This window comes from Oryctolagus cuniculus, chromosome 14 (assembly GCF_964237555.1).
Source record: "Oryctolagus cuniculus chromosome 14, mOryCun1.1, whole genome shotgun sequence".
In the NCBI taxonomy this organism is placed as follows: domain Eukaryota; kingdom Metazoa; phylum Chordata; class Mammalia; order Lagomorpha; family Leporidae; genus Oryctolagus; species Oryctolagus cuniculus.
In genome coordinates, this window is record NC_091445.1 from 19,669,397 (window position 1) to 19,688,716 (window position 19,320).

At 42.8% G+C, this 19,320-nt stretch overlaps 1 protein-coding gene across 1 annotated transcript in view; it reads left to right on the top strand.

Moving 5' to 3' along the window:
* LNPEP (leucyl and cystinyl aminopeptidase) overlaps window positions 1–19,320 on the top strand; it is a 101,999-nt gene that overhangs the window by 68,089 nt on the left and 14,590 nt on the right. The window contains exons 9-13 of the mRNA XM_008261965.4: window positions 1,458–1,589; window positions 3,988–4,148; window positions 4,364–4,452; window positions 13,318–13,501; window positions 15,691–15,847. Of these exons, the coding sequence (XP_008260187.2) occupies window positions 1,458–1,589; window positions 3,988–4,148; window positions 4,364–4,452; window positions 13,318–13,501; window positions 15,691–15,847 (723 nt within the window). The remainder of the gene's footprint in view (window positions 1–1,457; window positions 1,590–3,987; window positions 4,149–4,363; window positions 4,453–13,317; window positions 13,502–15,690; window positions 15,848–19,320) is intronic.

Sequence of the window (19,320 nt, forward strand, 5' to 3'; positions counted from 1 at the left end):
AAGATGTCCAAATATCAAACACAGGGCACCCTAAAGTTTAGTCATTTGGAAGATAAGGAGGCTGTGGCAAAAGAGACTGAGGGGGGTGACTGGAGAACAGAGGGGGAATTAGGCATGGTGTGTCTTACACAAAGGCATGAAGACATTAAAGGAAAATTGGATGATCAGTTTTATCCAGTGCTGCACCGAGTTAGTAATGTTAGTCTGAGGTTGGGCACCAGGAAGTTCTCCAGTAACATCAATAAGAGCATTTCTAATGGAGTGGTGGTTAGCAGATGACTCAGGAAAAAAATGGAGGTGGTAAACAGGGAGCAAGAAATAGAGTGACAGCTGAAGAAGGCATGAAGGTATGGGAAGCTGGGGAATCTCTTGTTTGTGTGGGATTAGGAACGTTTACTAGTTTTTGCTTTGCTGGTGGGAATTTTACAATACAGAGGGAAAGTTGGTGATGTAGGAGAAGAGAGCTTATTGGGATCAAGAATGAGTAGTTAAATTTATAGAACAAGAGTAGCTATGACATCTACATAAATGAGAGAATTTAGTTATATGTTCTGATGATCTTGTTGAGTTAAAGTGCTACACTGTTATCAGAAGTAACATTGACTCAGAAATTACTTACCTGCCTACGAGCAGGCATTGTAGTAGGCATTGTTCTAGTTATTTTAGTTGAACTTTTCAGTTTTTCCCTCAACTAGCAAACAGTCTAGAAGAAGAAATGAATATAGGAGAGGTGCATGAAGTGAAAAAAATTGAAGATGGGGAAGTATGATTGCTCTTTTGAGTTAGGAAAGGCTTTCCAGAGGAAGTGATTGAAGTTCGGAAGTGAGGACGTGTGCATGAGTGATGCAGTGTGGCGTGGCAGCGTGCCTGACCGGAGGATCCCTGCATGCCTGCTGCCCTAGACTTTCATTAGTTCCAAACGCTCCTGAAGTGACTGTGCAGAAAGAACAGAGGTCCTAGTTACTTCAACAACATGATGTACCAAAACGGGAAAGTCACACACTGCCTGGTCTGGAAACGAGAGCTCGGCTGATTTGTTGTGTCTCCAGCAGTGTGTGCCCGTGAATTCAATGGGTACCTTAACCACTGGAGTTGGGAGTGGAGAAGCACAGAAAACAGGGTTTGTTTCTCTATTGGAAATTTATGTATCAAAAATACTTAGCTTTTCAACACCAGCACTGACAGAGTACATACACTGGCAGCACACAGATTGGTCATGGTAGAATTAGTGCACTTGGGAGTCTACTTCATTCATTCTTTTTCAAATCCCTTAAATAATTTTCATACAATTTGGACATAGTCTACATCTAGCTATCTGAGACTAACAGTGTATTATAATTGGGTTCTTTGTATGGAGGTATATGTGTAGGATGGTCAGCGTATTCTGAATTTTAAATTCTTAATCCTATAACTTCTAATTGTCATTTCTCCCCTTTTCCTCAATTTTTTTTAAATAGGGAGCCTCTCTCTTGTTGATGCTGAAGACGTACCTTAGTGAGCACGTGTTTCAGCATGTAATTATTCTTTACCTGCACAATCACAGCTATGCATCCACCCAGAGTGACGATCTGTGGGACAGTTTTAATGAGGTAAGTGTCCTGAATACATTGCTTACCTCTTAGAGTAAGACAGCAGAAATTCTTTTTCTTTTTTTCTTTTTTTAAGATTTGTTTATTTATTTGAGAGGCAGAGTTACAGACAGAAGGAGAGACAGAGAGAGAGATCCTCCATCCGTTGGCCCACTCCCCGAATGGCCACAATGGTCAGAGCTGGGCCAGTCTGAGGCAAGGAGCCAGAAGCTTCTTCGGGTCTCCCATGCAGGTGCAGGGGCCCAAGCACTAGGCCATCTTCCAGTGCCTTCCAAGGCCATCAGCAAGGGAGCTGGATCAGAAGCAGAGCCGTTGGGACTCAAGCTGGCACCCATGTGGGGTACCAGTGCGGCAGGCGATGGCTTACCCCACTATGCCACAGCACCGGCCCCAGGAATTCTTTTTATATTCTTATCACATATGAAAACAATTCTATAGTACCGAGAATATTTCTTCAAGATAAAGGGCAATGGAGCTTAAGACACAGATATTGATGCACAGGGCACCAAGGCTGAGCCCACAGCTGGGAGCACTGCTCCAGCTGCTGAGACGAGCGTGTGTGGCCCTGTGCAGCTGTGTTCGTCACGCACCTCTCTCCAGGCCGGTTCTGTAGGACAGGGAAAGTTGTCTTCTCTGTATTAATGGGTATTATGTATTTCTGTTATTTGATTGCTTTTCCAAAGGCCTCTTTTCCTGTTTGTCTTCCCCCCACCTGGTTTTTCTTCATGACTATCTTCTGCCCACGGAGTCTCGCCTTTTGTGGCCTTGGCCCTCTCGAGTAGATGACATGTCTCAGTGTAACCACCAGAGGCTGCCTTTGGGTTCTGCTGGGGCTGCTGATGTCCTCACTGGCAGTGTGATGAGGAAGCACACCTGAGCCCACCTGCCTCACGTGTGTGTGCCGGCCACACAGCCCTGATGAGGCATTGCGTTTGGGGCCCTGATCTGCATCAGTGTTTCTACATGCTTTGTTTGTAAATTTGATGGACATTCTAGCCATATTCTCCAGACAAATCACAGATGTGCAAAATGCCCCATACAGTGGCAGCAGAGCTTGTGGACGCTGGCTGAAGAACCCCTGCTCTGGTCTTTTCAGTGTGTTCTTTCTGCCTGCTTGCCCGCTCCCAACTCTGGTGTTTTCTGGCTGTTAACCCCTTGGCCAGAAGGTGCACCTTCCTTGCTAGCAGTGCTGAGTTCTTTCAAAGAGGGCTCCATTCTTAGGACCTCACAGTTGCTTCCAAACCTTTGTTTTTTCTTGGATCATGTAGCAGCATTTCAGTTAAGCCATGTTATTTACGCTCCTAGTCTCCTGCCTTCCTCCTTGACCATGGCTTTTGCATCATGGTGTTGTCCTGCCGTAACCTAGTCCCTAACATGGTCAGGTTTTTCAGCATCCACATCAGAGTACTCACTGGCCTTTTTATTTTGATACTTTTTCAAACACCCAAGAGTCCCTTGCTTTTGGATGAGCTTGTTTTCTTCCCAGCCTCTGGTCCAGAAAGAAGTAGGTCAGAGCCATTAGAAATACAAGATTCATAGCTCGGTGATTTTAGGAATTTGTTCCATTCATTTGTGCTTTGAACAAATACAGGTGTGGTGACTGAGGTCAGACCTACCGTAGTGGAGCGATTACCAATTTAGGGACACAATGACTGAGTTGCTTGCAAGTTGTTCATGGACTGCTTCTTCATCATTGATCCTGGATGTGCAGGGGCAGTGGGCTCCAGCAGGTCTGTGACTTCTGATACCAGATTCTCTGTCAATAAGTTTATGTATTTTCTTGGAAAAAACGTCTGTGACCATCAAAAAAGTTTACCTTTGTTGTCCATGGAGACTCGACATTAATGCCACTGACCTGTTCCTCTCAGTCTTCTGCTGTTACTGCTTTTTGGTATTCCCACAGTGTTAATCTCTAAAAGATTTAATGTTTGTCAAGTGGCCAATACAGAATCAAGAGAAACCTCGGCTCTGCTGATTCATAGGGTTGAGTAGCAGGGGCTGGCACTGTGGTAGCAATACTTCCAACTCTAGACTGCCATCTGGTGTGTCTTCTGGTGGTGGTATTGTAGCCTCAGAGACTACTTGTGCTGTTTTAGGGATTTTAATCTTCATGAGTTTGGGGGTTTTTAATCTTAGTGAATTCTCAGTTGGTTGGTCTCACAGGTGCTACTCTTCAACATAGTGAGTGTCCACGCCCTTCCGTGTGGCTTACCCTGTGCCAGAGTTCTTTCCTTCCAGCAGCTGCTTGTTAACCTGCATGAGAATGTAAACCCAGTTTAGCATCCATGCTTCTTGACTATGTTAGCATTACATGAGGTCTTCGTAGAACGTGGTCAGGAAGGTGTCAGTCTTTCTAATTTTTATCTCTAAACAAAAGTAATTCATTCTTTTTTTACAGGTCACAAATGGAACATTAGATGTAAAGAAAATTATGAAAACTTGGACCCTGCAGAAAGGATTTCCATTAGTAACTGTTCAAAGAAAAGGAAAGCAACTTTTTGTAAAGCAAGAGAGATTCTTTTTAAATATGAAGCCTGAAATTCAGCCTTCAGATGCAAGGTACCTGCGTCTTTCTTTCTAAGCCATCTCTTTCACATCCCAGGTTACAGTGCTTTTAAATGTCCTGTAATCATAAGTCCTTGTGAAACATATTATCCCTGAGAATCACTTAAAAATTTCCACTTCCTTTCCTTAAAAAAAAAAAGAGCCAACAAATCATGTGAAACAGCTGAAATATTAGAAACAGTAATAATCTTCCAATATTTTCTTTACAGCTACCTTTGGCATATTCCACTATCCTATGTTACGGATAGAAGAAATTATTCAGAGTATCAGTTGGTATCGTTACTGGACGAGAAATCAGGTTTGACTATAATTGACTCTTTTCTCTAAGAAATTGGAAATGACAGAGTTGTAAAAATCTGAGCAAAGAGCGGAGAGGGGATTGTGGTTACCAGTATGCCCACTGTCTGAAAAGGTTTTATGAACTGGTTTTATGTCCAAGGTATGAATAAAGTAAAATTGATTCTATGTATCATACACAAAATTGGCCTTTACTCCTGTTAAGTAAAGGACAAACCATTGCAAGGAATGTGGGATCCTCCTTGGCAGGAAATAGCAAGTGCTGTATTTGTGTATGCTGGGTAAATATTTTATGTTACAAAGTTATAAAAGTTGAACAGTTTCTTCAAGTATGCTCAGGTATCTACCTTCAAGGGGCAGGCTGTGGCAGTTGCATTGTTTTTGTTTTTGTTTTTTCATTTATTTGACAGATAGAGTTAGACAGTGAGAGACAGAGACAGAGAAAGAGAGAAAGGTCTTCCTTCCATTGGTTCACCCCCCAAATGCCCACCACAGCTGACGCTGCGTGGATCCAAAGCCAGGAGCTAGGTGTTTCCTCCTGGTCTCCCATGCAGGTGCAGGGACCCAAGCACTTGGGCCATCCTCTACTACCTTCCTGGGCCACAGCGGAGAGCTGGACTGGAAGAGGAACAACCAGGACTAGAACCCAGTGCCCATATGGGATGCTGGCACCACAGGTGGAGGATTAACCAAGTGAGCCATGGCGCCGGCCCCAGCTGCATTGGTTTTTAAAAGATTTATTTCTTTGAAAGGCAGAGTTATAGGGAGGGAGAGAGAGAATCTCCCATCTGCTGGTTCACTCCTCAAATGGCCATAACAGCCAGGGCTGGACCAGACTGAAACTAGGAGCCAGGAGCTTCCTTTAGGTCTCCCACTTAGATGCAGGGGCCCAAACATTTGGGCTATCATCTGCTGCTTTCCCAGGCGCATTAGCATGAAGCTGGATCAGAAGTGCGGCAGCTGGGGCTCGAACCATTGCCCATATGGAATACCTGTGCTGCAAGCAGCAGCTTAACCTGCGGTGCCACAACACTGGCCCTGGAACTACATTTTAACAAACACCCTTAATGTTTCTTATGCATAATAAAGGTTAGTGCATGACCTAGATTGAGAGTAAAGAAATAATTATTAAAAACGTCCTGCAGATGTAGCCTATGTTTTTTGGTAAAGAGAAAATGTGGCAGGAAACAGTCATGGTAAGGAGTGGAGACAGGAAAATGTAAAGGTGATACAGGATCAGAAGATCCAAAATCTGAAAGGCTCCAAACTCTGAGAGACTCCAAAATCCAAAAGTTTTGAGCTCCTGCTTGTTGTGTATCAGGTCACAGATTTCAGATTAGGGATTCAGAACTCAGAGAAAATCCCACCACGCTCACTGACATCATACGTAAGAGTGTTAGTTGTTGAATTAACAACAGGAGTCACTGTACTCTAACTTCCCATGTGAGACCTCTGACCTCAATGAATTTTATTTTGAGAGCTAACTGTAAAACTTGTTCTCAAACAGTTCTTGAGTGTGTGTGTGTGCACAAATTGTTGAAATCTTTACTTAGTATAGAGTTGGTCTTCTGTGTATAAAGTTCATTGAAAATGGATCCTAAAGGAGAATGGGACTGGGAAGGGGAGAGGGAGGAGGAGGAGGGGTGGGAAGAATCACTATATTCCTAAAGTTGTACATATGAAATTTGCATTCCTGAAATAAAAGATTTTTTTTGCGGCGGGGAGGGAGTTGGGGTGGAGAGGAAACCCTGACAAAATCTGAGACACTGTGGTCCCAAGCCTTTCAGATAAGGAATCCTCATCCTGTGTGTGCTGGCCAGCAAGGAGTCTGTAAAAGCAATTAAATCGTAGTTTCTGACTACCTCTTAAGTACTGCTCTGAAGTCCATGTCACATATCCTTTCAATTTGTGTCCTAACAGAACATAGAGCTTTTGGGTTCTGTAGGACTTACTAGTGATGTTTTAGATTTATGAAAAAGGGAAAGTTTCTTGTTTGAATTTGGATTTGGTGGTCAAGCTTCCATTTTTGAGAGGTGGGTAAAGCTTATGCGCAAGGAATTTAGGGCTCGTTTGCATGATTCCCTTCTTTTTACTATGAAATTTATTTATTTGAAAGAGTGACACAGGTAAAAAGAGAGAGATCTTTCTTTTTATTTATTTATTTATTTGACAGAGTTAGTGAGAGAGAGAGAGAAAGGTCTTCCTTTCATTGGTTCACCCCCCAAATAGCCGTTATGGCCGGAGCTATGCCGATGTGAAGCCAGGAGCCAGGTGCTTCTCCTGGTCTCCCATGTGGGTGCAGGGCCCAAGGATTTGGGCCATCCTCCACTGCACTCCCGGGCCACAGCAGAGAGCTGGACTGGAAGAGGAGCAACCAGGACTAGAACCTGGGATGCCAGCACTGCAGGTGGAGGATTAAGCAAGTGAGCCACAGCGCCTGTCCAAGAGATCTTTCATCCACTGATTCACTCCCTAGATAGCCACAGTTGCCAGCCTGGAAGTCCATCCAGGTCTCCCACAGGGGTGGCAGAGACTCACATACTTGAGTCATCGTCTGCCTCCAATGATGCACACTGGCAGGAAGCTGGATCAAAAGCAGAGCAGCCAGCACTGGAACTGGCATTCAGGCAGCAGCTTAATCCCCTGCACCATAATGTCCACTCCCAGTGCTTTTCTTTGGTGAAAGAAAACTCCAAACTTTAGAGAGGTTTAAGTGGGTCCTGGTAGGATAGTCTGATTCAAGAGAGAAGAGATAACCTTTCTTTTTACATCTAGCAGCACAGCCAAACCATGGCTAGAACATTTAAAAGGATATTTTTAAAATCATCTGACAGTATATTAATTTTTGGTGGCATTAGAAATAACTAGACAGTAAAAAATTTGCTTTTTTCTCTTTATTCTTTAGCTCAATTTTTATGTGCACTTTTGAGATTCTTTCAAGCCCTGTACACTAGCTCATATTTTCAGCCTTAGGCTTATCTTTCTTCGATCTTACTTGGCATTCTGGGCTCCCACAACACAAAAACTCTTGCAGTAACGCAGACATCCATGCTATCTCTTTTCTCTGGCCATTTGCATGTGCCGTTTCCTCCCTGCAGATCCCTCTGGCCTTCCCACTCCCCTGATCTCCTCTTTGTTCTTCAGATCTTAGCTCAGTCAGTGCTTGCCCCAGGAAGCTTTCCCCTACCCTACTTATGTTTTTAATAACATCATCTACTTCTCCACTGTAGCATATGTAAGTCCCACTTCACTTATTATTATTATTATTATTATTCTCATACATATATATAGAGAGAGATGTGTGTGTATGTGAGCACCCCCTATTGAGGGTAAGGATCAGCTATATGAATGATTTTTCTAAACTTTGCATTCAGTAGGCACACAAAGTTTTTACTGAATGAATAAAGTTAGTACATAATGAAATAGGTAAATTTTAAGTATCACTATAAAAAATCTAGGGAAAAAGCATTCAAGATCTGATGAAATTATATCTTATTTCCCCTTCATTTAAAAAGATTCTTAGTAAAGGGAAATATACAAAATGTGATGTAATATAATTGTTTTAATCTAGAGCTGGAACTGAGCCAGTATATGATGAAAGCAATGTCTGTCACTTCCTCTTCTCAGCCGTGTCATTTCCCTTGCTGCTGCTGTTTGCTTTCCTGTCAGTTCAGGTTTTGGAAGTCCATGCTGAAAATGTTCCACCCTTCCAAAAGTGGTTAACTCAGAAGACACTTGAGTCTTCTTGGTTCCCAGTACACCAATGAAAATTACTCTTAATTACATTTTCATTTTTCCTATTCTCAGAAGAAATGTAAGAGAGGCTGACTTCAATCATATTTTATACCATATGGCTTTAGTGTAGAATATTAATTACCTTGATGAGTTGTTAAATCTATGCCATATTTCCATGGGTTCTAATTTCAGAGTTGCTGCATTAGTTCAGCCATCTATAGTAGTTACATTTAATCAATGTGTTTGTGATTTTTCCCCATATATGTGAATTTTGAATACTTAGTGTTGGTTTTGCATAAGATCTGAAAGGGGTAACTTTTCCAGGCTACATACTTGAGAAATTTATAGTAAAAAAAAAAAATCCCTCCTGCCTTTCTTCCTCTCTCCCTCCCTTTCTCTTATCTACATCAACCTGAACTCTTTTTTTGAAAAGCAGAGTTACAGAGAGGCAGATGCAGAGAGAGAAGTCATCCATCCTCTGGTTCACTCCCCAAATGGCCACAGTGGCAGAGCTGGGCCAATCCAAAGCTAGGAGCTAGGAGTTTCTTCCAGGTCTTCCACGTGGGTGCAGGGGCCCAAGCACTCAGGCCATATTCCACTGCTTTTCCAGGCCCTTAGCAGGGAGCTGGATCTGAAGTGGAGCAGCGAGGACTTGAACCGGCGCCCACATGGAATGCCAGCACCATAGGTAGAGGCTTAACCTACTTTGCCACAGTGCCAGACCCAGACCCAAGCTCTTTAACTGCAAGTATAGTTATATTAAATCTAACTTGGAACATTCATATTTCTGAAAGAATTTCACTGTACCAGAACTGAGACCTGTTGTTGGAAGGAAAGGGCATGGAGGAGAAGGAAGAAGGAAGGGCATGTAATCCAAACATATATCACATGCCACACTCTGCCCTGGCCATTGTTCCCTGAGAAAATGAAGTAGAAAGGACTATTAGAAACAGGAATGCTTTTGAACAAGGGGAAAGGCGGATCAGCCACATGTGTGATGCTGGCCCTCTGGAGCAAACTGGACAGGAAGTTTTGTAAAACCTTGTAGTGGAAACATGTTTTTTGTTTAGCTGCTTTAATGTTTCTTTGTAAAACAGTAGTAGGTTTTCATAGCTCATTGACGAATAGTTTTTTAAAATCACAGATTACTTATCTGGGCTTTTGCCATTTAAGATTGGAGTTGCTCACTCTATTGTTACTACCCAATGGACTGTGAAAACTGAACGGTTAATCTGTTAATGATTGTAATAAATTAGAAACATATGAAGGAAGCCTCATCTGCATTTGAGCTACAGGATCAAGTTACCTCCCTTGTGTACAAAGCTATTATTTTTGATACCTGTGGTTTTAAGGTCTTCCCTCCTACATCATTCGAAGACATGAAAGAGACTAGTATTTTGATTCTTTCAATGATAACTCTTCTCGGTCTTGATGCTTTTGACTGCGCTGCTTTATGTTCTGTCATCTCAATGACAGTAGCAATTTCAAGTACACTCCCAGCCACATTCCCCCTTTATACCATCTGGACTTGGCTGGGTTTACAACGTGGTAAGTTGCTTATCAGCCAAGATAATATTGCTGTATTTTTCTTCATCCATCCAGTGGAACCATTGCCATACCTATCATTCCTTTTCTTCCTGGAGGGGTGGGAGAAGGGAGTTGGGGACTCTAATCCTTCTACGTGGGCTTCTTTTTTAATAAAAGTCTCTGTAGGAGATTGTGCTTAGTGACCCAGAGAGTGTTGATGTTTTTGGATTAACCAATGATAAAGTTAATTTCATTAGTCATAGGTTTGTTAAAAATCACTCCAACGTAGTAGCTACGGTTGCCATCACAAGTATTCCTTAGGACTGCCTTCTGCCCTGAAAAAAGGAATAAACCTGCTTATCTAATTTATCTTTTCCATCTGGTACTGTACCAGCAACATAACAGAAATTAGTGGGGAATTTTTTCATAAAAAAGGCTAAGGTAAAATGTCCTATTAAGACATAATCAGAATGTCTTTTTCATCTTAAACAACTTGTGCAGGCCTAGCATTTGGCCTGGCAGCTAAGACACCCCTGTCCTGAGTCAGAGTGCCTGGGTTTGCTTCCTTGCTCTGGCTCCTGATTTTAGCTTCCTGCTAGTGCAGAGCCTGGGAGGCACCGAGTGATAGCATGAGTACTTGGGTCCTTGCCACCCTTGTGGAAGACATGGATTGAGTCCCCTGTTCCCAGATTCAGCACTGCTCAATCCTGGCTTATTTCAGACATATGAGGAGCGAATTAGTGAATGGGGGTGTGTGTGTGTATACACCTTCTCTCTCTTTCTGCCCTTAAACACTCTTTTCATTGTCAGTGAATTGTAGTAATATAGATATTAAAAGGGAGGTGGCATTGTGGCCCAGCAGGTTAAGCTGCCACTTGCCACCATGCTAGTTCAAGTCCTGGCTGCTAAGTTTCTGATCCAGATCCCTGCTAATAAGCCTAGGAATGTAACGAAAGATGGCCCAAGTATTTGGGTCCCTACCACACACATGTTGGAGACCCAGATGGAGTTCCAGACTTCTCACTTTGGCCTAGGGAGTGAACCAACTCGCTATCTCTTCCTCTCTCTATATTCATTCTGCCTGTCAAATCTTTTGAGTAAAGACATATTAAAGGAATCTGATAAATTTGAATAATTCATGCTTTTGAAGTTGAAAGACACTAAGGCTTTGCTTACTAATACATAATCTTTGGATTTTGAAAGCATTTCTAAAGCATTTTATATACCAAAAACTTTACTAAGAATTATTGTGATAGTGGAAAGTTCAAAACATCCTAAATGTTTCTAAACAGGAGATTGATTAAACTGTGGTAGGTATTAAAATGGAATATTATGAAGACTATTTGGGCACTGCATATGAAGAAAATGGAAAAATTGGGGATAAAAATTCAGGATAAAACATTTCATAAGCTAGCATTGTGTCGTGGCAGGTAAAGCTGCTGCCTGTAATGCCAGTATTCCAGCTGGTCACTGGTTCATGTCCCAGTTACTCTACTTTTGATCCAGCTTTCTTCTAATGGTCTGGGAAAAGCGGTGGAAGGTGGCCCAACTGCTTGGGCCCTTGTCACCCATGTTATAGACCTCAGTGAAGCTCCTGGCTTTGGCCTGGCTCAGCCCTGGTTGTTATAGCTGCTTGGTAAATAAACCAGTGGATCGTGGATCTTTCCCCACCGCCTCAAACTCTGACTTTCAAGTAAACAAGATTTTTGGGGGGGAGGAGGGAACAAATACATACACTTGTAGGTCCTTAGTATGGTGTACCATGTCACTTAAAACATGCATAGGAAAAAAGTTTGGCAGAAAATACTGGTACACTCCAAAGTGCTGTGACATCTGAGTTTTGATTATTTTTCTTTTTTTTTTTTTTAAAGATTTATGTATTTACTTGAAAGGCAGAATTAGAGAGTAGAGAGGGGGAGAGAGAGAAAAAGAGATCTTCCATCTATTTGTTCACTCCCCATATGACTGCAACAGACAGGCTGAAGCCAGGAGTTAGGAGCTTCTTTCAGGTCTCCCACATGGGTGCAGGGGCCCAAATATTTGGTCCATCTTCCTCTGATTTCCCAGGTACATTAGCAGGAAGCTGGATCAGAAATAGAGCAGCAGAGACTCAAACCGGCACTCATATGGGATGCAGCATTCCAGGTGGTGGCTTAACCCACTGTGCCACGATACTGGCCCCTAGATTATTTTTATCTCTGCTCTTTTTTATCTTGTAATTAAGAGCTTTTTTAAGTTTTCATTTTTTAATACCAAGGAATTACCAAGATATCATAAGTATCTGCCATACTTCATTTACATTTGATTTGAAACTAGTTACTATGACATAGTCATTATTTTTTCATTCAGTCATTAATTAAACATAGTAAGCTCTTGGTGTCTGTAGTCCAAAAAACCAGTTAACCTGAGTATAGGAGTCTACCCTGTCACATTAAATCTACAGCCTTGCTGCCAGCTTCAAAGGACTTTGCTGGGTTAGTAATTTTAAGGATTTAAAAACTCACAAATATATCCTGTAGTCATTTAGCTCTTCATTATTTGTACATTAGTTGAAATAATTCCATGGAAATTTCTAGCAGTTCTTTTAGCATTTGTATATTTAATGGTAGAGGTCCAAACAGTGCATTTCACTTGTCTGTTATTTTAACTCAGTTATTTCTTATTTTTGCCTCATACAGTCTTAACTTTCCCTAGTGTTTATTTTGCTAACTTTGACTTATATGTGACTTTTCTAAGAGGCTTCATTTGTTCTACACACTTTCCTTTCTCTCTTCTCCTGCAGTCACAATGAACTCAGGAGTCAGTTCAGTGTGTAGACACCAAGTACATGTTTCTCTTTTGTCCCTTTGTGTTCCTGCTGTGCTATACTCCCCCCAAGATTTATTTATTTGAAAGATAGAATGAGAGAGAGAGAGCGAGCGAGCACGCGCTCCTATCTGCTGGTTCACTCCTCAAACGGCCACACAGCCTGGTCTGGATCAGGTTGAAGCCAGGGTCCCCTACATGGGTAGCAGATCAGAAGTGGAGCAGCTAGGACTTGAACTGGTACTCTGATATGGGATTCCGGCGTTGCAAGTGGCAGCTTAACCTGCTGTGCTATCCCAGCTCCTATACTGTACCTTTTGACCAAGCCAACACCTGTGTGTTCTACAGTGTTAAAGGAGAATGATAACTTAGGTGTCACTTCTTCAAGAAACCTTTCCCAATCTTCCCTAGGAGGCGAAGTATTTTTTCTGTCTGCTTCCACCTAATGTCCTATTTGCTTCTCCCATCAGTGGCGCTTAACATGATAATCATGCTTGCCTGGTGCCATTAGAACCTAAGATGCATAAAAGCAGAGGCATTTCTACCCTGACCACCATTTACTCTTCAGTGCCCAGCCTGGAGCCCGTAGTGCCCAGGAAATAACTAACTGATGGATGAATGAATGAGTGACTTCCTTTGATAACACAAAAAGAGCTGCATGGGAATGTAGGCAGTTAGTTTCTTGGGAGAATGATTAACTATAAAAATACACCAGGTGAACTTGGAAACAAAGTTTGTTAATGTTTTTCTTGCCCTGTTGTCTTATATTTCACTCTCCTTTCTTTTCTCTGTGTATTAGGTGTCATCAATCTTACAGAAGAAGTGCAGTGGGTCAAAGTCAATGCGAACATGACTGGCTATTACATTGTACACTACGCGGATGATGACTGGGAAGCACTCATCAAACAGCTGAAAGCAGATCCTTACGTTCTGAGTGACAAAGACCGAGCCAACCTCATCAACAACATTTTTGAACTTGCAGGGTACAGTATGCTTAGTTTGGGGTTGTTTGGTTTTTAAACAAGCATTACTGAGGTAAAGGACATTTAAGAAAAACAGTTGGAAAGAACTAGCATGCATTGACGGGTGGGTACAAGTCATCCCAGAGGATTGGGAAAAGAGAAGATATGTTGTTTGCCCTCAGGGATTTCATAATCTGCCTATAGAAACATAGCTGCAAATATTCAGCAGTTAACGACCATAAAGTAAGACTCAATGAGGTGCCAGCAGCAGGATGCATGTTTTGCTGAACAGAGTGATGTCGGGACTCAGGCTTTGTTTCATTTCGTGAAAGAATTCTTTGCAGTCAGGTTTAAGCATGAGGCTTAGTGCTTACCCTTTGTTTGATGGACACCTCTGGTTTCTAGAGCCTCAGTTCCTGTATGCTGCTTGCATCCCCAGCCACTTCATGCTCCGTGGATCCCAAAGCCAAGCATGGCAATGCCTGCTGTGAAGATTCTCTCTGGGTAGATGATTACCAGTTTAGATCAGTAATAGTCCTGGAAATGCAAGGAACACTCAAGTAGTCTTTCTGATCTCTCTTGAACCGTCCATTCAGGTTCATTTTTATGAAATTGCTTTTTTTTTTTTAATTTAAAAAATTATTTGGGGGCCAGCATTGTGACATGGTGGGCAAAGCCACCGCCTGCGACACCGGCATCCAATGTGGGCACCGGTTCCTGTCCCAGCTGCTCCATTTCTTTTTTTTTTTTTTTTTTTTTTTTGACAGGCAGAGTGGACAGTGAGAGAGAGAGACAGAGAGAAAGGTCTTCCTTTGCCGTTGGTTCACCCTCCAATGGCCGGCGCGCTGCGGCCGGCACACCGCGCTGATCCGATGGCAGGAGCCAGGAGCCAGGTGCTTTTCCTGGTCTCCCATGGGGTGCAGGGCCCAAGCACCTGGGCCATCCTCCACTGCACTCCCTGGCCACAGCAGAGAGCTGGCCTGGAAGAGGGGCAACCAGGACAGAATCCGGCCCCCAGACCGGGACTAGAACCCGATGTGCCGGCGCCGCTAGGCGGAGGATTAGCCTAGTGAGCCGCGGCGCCGGCTCCAGCTGCTCCATTTCTGATCCAGCTCCCTGTTAACAGCCTGGGAAAAAGCAACAGAAGGTGGCCTACGTCCTTGGGCCTCTGCCACCCACATGAGAGACCTGAACGAAGCTCCGGGCTTCCAGCTTCTGGCTGGCTCAGCCCTGGCTGTTGCAGCCACTTGGCAAGTCACACAGCAGATGGAAGACCTGTCTCTGTCTCTCCCTCTCTTGCTGTATTTCTGACTTTTGAGTAAATAAATCTTTAAAAAAATTATTTGAAAGATAGAGTGATGGGGTTGGGGAGCTGACAGAGAAAGAGGAAATAGATTGAGATCTTCCATCTCTGGTTCAGTTCCCAAATGGCCTCAGTGACTAGGCTGGTCCAGGCCATATCCAGGAGCCCAAAATTCCATCCTGGCCTCCACATGGGTGTCAGGGTCCAAAGTACCTGGGCTGTCCCCCACAGCTTTTCCAGGTACATTCACAGGGAGCTGGATCAGAAGCAGAGCAGCTGAGACTGAGACCTATGCTCTGGTAGGGGATGCCAGTGTCACAGGTGGCCGCTTAGCTCATTGCACCACAGCACCAGCCGCTGAAGTGACCTTTTTGTATCATCTCAGCCATCACCTTTATAATTTCTATAAAATTGTTAATTTTTAAAATAGACTCACTATTAATTCGCAGTTTACCTTGCCCTGAAAGATGTGACAAATTCCTCTACGACCAAAATATAAAAGCTTTTTCTGTGTTCTGATTCCTTCTCCTCTGGTAAATAAAAGTAATTAATAAGGTGAGAACTATTCATCTTTTCTCACCTAAGACATTATAATCCTTTTATATAATATAATAATCCTGAATACATAATCCTGATTCATATATAATCCTAAATCAGTAGCAGTTTACAGATGACTTATGGAATAAAAACTGATCTATATTTATCTTTCTCTTGAAATACATCTTTAACCTTCAGCCATGTGGACTTAATCACAGACAGTAACTTTGTGTCTGATTTTACTCTGTATTGAAACCTTCAGTTTTCTAGGCTCACCATCCATCCAGCCATAGTTTCTCTCTCAGCATGGTGCATAGAGGTCTTGTGTGTGTCTCTGCATATTTACTTTTCCTGTTCTTTAATCCTTTAGCCTGGGCAAGGTGCCTCTTAGGAGGGCATTCGATTTGATTGATTATCTTGGAAATGAGACCCATACTGCACCTATCACGGAAGCTCTGTTCCAGACAGGCCTCATCTATAACCTCCTTGAAAAACTGGGGCACATGGATCTGGCCTCAAGACTGGTGGTAAGTTCGCCTTTCTGCCAGCTGCTTTTGTTGCTTGCCTTTGATAACTATTCAACCAGGAACAGGCTGAGAAAGCAGCCAGTTAAAATTCCACTTTTCTTCAGTTTCCTGTTTGTAGAATCTGTAACTTCAAATCCAAATGGAATGGTTTGTCATGAAGAATTAATAAAGGTTTAGTGTGATGTGGTCTTGTTTGAATATCAAAATACAGACTTTTGGCACTGCTGTCAAAGTGAGGTCACATGAAAACAATTTTCTGAAAGTCTTGTTTTACTTGTATACAAAGAATGCTTGAAACAGGCCCTTTTGCAAAGTAAGTTCCTAGTGGCAGTTGTAGAATGATTGAGAATATTCTCTTTAGAAGTCCTTGCCAACCCCTAGCTCATGGTCATGGCGCTGCTGGGTAGAGGTTTCTTGGCAGACACTGAAGGAGTCTTGACATTGCAGACTCATTTACCTTCCCTAAAAGCCAAGGCCTGATCTTAATAGCTGTCATTTTAGTCACATTAAACTGTTGACTGAATCTTTAAAAACTTGGGGGAAGGAGTGATAAATTCTTTGTATCCAGTTCTCTATCAGCACATTCTGACAACAGGGTTTGCTGTATAGATCGGGGTTTCTGGAACCCAGGCAGAAGGCAGCTTTCAGATAAAGGAAGTAAGTTCTGGACCAGCAATTAGGAAAAGTACTTCAGGGGTTTAGTGTCCTCACTGGAAAGGGGAAGGGATTGGATCAAATCATTTTTTTAGAGCAGGCTGTTTTCTGCCTTTGTTGTCCTCACATGTGCAGTCTTCCATGCTGAGCTCTCTCTTCACATGTATGGTTCTCAGTGCGGGGGCGGGAGGGGGTAAAGAGTGCAGGGCAGATGGGCCATATGGAGCTTGAAATGCACCCCTCCCCCCAAGGTTCTGATCTGACCCCACAAGGAGGCACCCATCCCTACCAATGAATGAGATTCTTAAGTTGGATGATTTCTGAAATCTCCTCTAATGGTTAAGATTTTTATCACTTTCTATTTTATAAGGCTTTCAACTAGCAGCCTTAATAAAAACCAGTGCCTGGAATATGACCTGGCCCATGGTAACACTCAGTAAATGTTGAACAAATAAATGAGTGAAACATACCAGAAACAAATGCATTTTGGTGGTTATTACATTCTGCACACCATGCGTAGTGCTTAATGTGGATCACCCCATTCACTCTCCACACAATGCAAAGGTAGGTATTTGTGCCCCCAGTAGGTGATTTCTGCAAAGTCGTTACCCTAGTAAACCATAAAGCTGTGAGTTTCATTCCAAAGCCTACCCTTTGTGTTAGGTTAAATGTCTATATTGCAGCAGTGTCATCTTTCCAGGATACCTTTGGTTAGAAAAATTAAAGCTTTATTTCTTGATGTCACATTTTTAAGAGCAGCTGCTTTTAAAGAAAAGAAATCTTCCTTTTTATTTTTATTCATTAATTTTTCATTCGATTTGAAAGGTAAAGACAGATAACTTCCATTCACAGGTTCACTCCCCAGATGCTTGCAACAGCCCAAGACTGGGCCAGGTTGAAGCCAAGAAGTGAGGAGCTCAGTCTGTGTTCCACATGGGTTGCAGGGGTCCAAGGACTAGAGCTAGCACTTCATGCCTCACAGGGTGCGCATTAACAGGAAGCAGGAATCAAAAGCAGAGCCAGGACTTGAACCAGGCACTCTGATATGAAATGTGGGCATCCCAAATGGTATCTTTTTTTTTTTTTTTTTTTTTTTTTTGACAGGCAGAGTGGACAGTGAGAGAGAGACAGAGAGAAAGGTCTTCCTTTGCCGTTGGTTCACCCTCCAATGGCCACCGCGGCCGGTGCATCGCGCTGATCCGATGGCAGGAGCCAGGAGCCAGGTGCTTTTCCTGGTCTCCCATGGGGTGCAGGGCCCAAGCACCTGGGCCATCCTCCACTGCACTCCCTGGCCACAGCAGAGAGCTGGCCTGGAAGAGGGGCAAACGGGACAGAATCCGGCGCCCCGACCGGGACTAGAACCCGGTGTGCCGGCGCCGCTAGGCGGAGGATTAGCCTAGTGAGCCGCGGCGCTGGCCGCCAAATGGTATCTTAACCACTGTGCTAAATGCCTGCCCTAATATTTGCTTTTTAAAACTGAGATTCTTTACATTAAAACCAATAGAAAAACATGCCTTTAATGTTTAAATTACAGACTCACATCTGGGTTTTTTTGAAAATTATGAAATTTCTATCTAACATTAATAACAGTATTTTAAAAATAGTATTTATGTACATTTCCAAGAAGTATAACAGATAATTTACTAATCTCTTTATGGCTTAGAAACCAGCTAGGCTTTTTACTGTTGATATGATTAAGAGAGTGGCTTATTTGTTAGCCAGTTTGACTACCATTGGTGGACTTTTAGGTTATTTGCAATTTGAAGCTATTAAGGGTAGCATTGCATAAATATTCTTATGTGTTTAAATTCTGTATGCACTTCAGTGGGGTACATGTCTGAAAGTGAAATTACTAAGTCATAATATATGCATAGTGAATACTGTAAAATAGTTTTTCTGAGTGGTACCTGTTTAGACTCATATCAGCAGTGTATAAGAATTCTAGATGCTCTGTTTCATTGCTGACACTTACTATTCATAGTAAATCTGGTTTCTTTTTGCCATTCCAAGAATGTGTACTAGTATTACAGTTTTGGCTTTAGTTTGCATTTTCTTACTGACTAGTGAAGATGAATACCTTTTGATAGGCTTGTTGATTAGTCAGTGTTCTTGTTTGTGAAATACCCAACTCATTCCCTTATTTTTCCATTAAATTGTGTTTTTTATTTTTTGTTTTGGTTTGTTTTTGACAGGCAGAGTGAACAGTGAGAGAGAGAGACAGAGACAAAGGTCTTCCTTTGCCGTTGGTTCACCCTCCAATGGCCGCCGCGGCTGGCATGCTGCGGCCAGCGCACCACGCTGATCCAAAGGCAGGAGCCAGGTGCTTCTCCTGATCTCCCATGGGGTGCAGGGCCCAAGCACTTGGGCCATCCTCCACTGCACTCCCAGGGCATAGCAGAGAGCTGGCCTGTAAATTGTGGGTTTTTTTTGTTTTTTTTTTTTTTTTTTAAGATTTATTTATTTTACTTGAAAGAGTTACACAGAGAGAGAAGGAGAGGCAGAGAGAGAGGGAGAGAGGTCTTCCATCCGTTGGTTTACTTCCCAATTAGCCACAACGGCCAGAGCTATGCCGATCCAAAGCTAGGAGCTTCTTCCAGATCTCCCATGCAAGTGCAGGGGCCCAAGGATGTGGGCCATCTTCTGCTGCTTTCCCAGGCCATGGCAGAGAGCTGGATTGGAAGTGGAGCAGCCAGGTCTCGAACCAGCAGCCATATGGGATGCTGGCATTGCAGGCAGCAGCTTTACCCACTACACCACAGCGCCGGCCCCAAAATTGTGTTTTTTCTTACTGATTTGTAAGCATTCTTTATATATTCTTG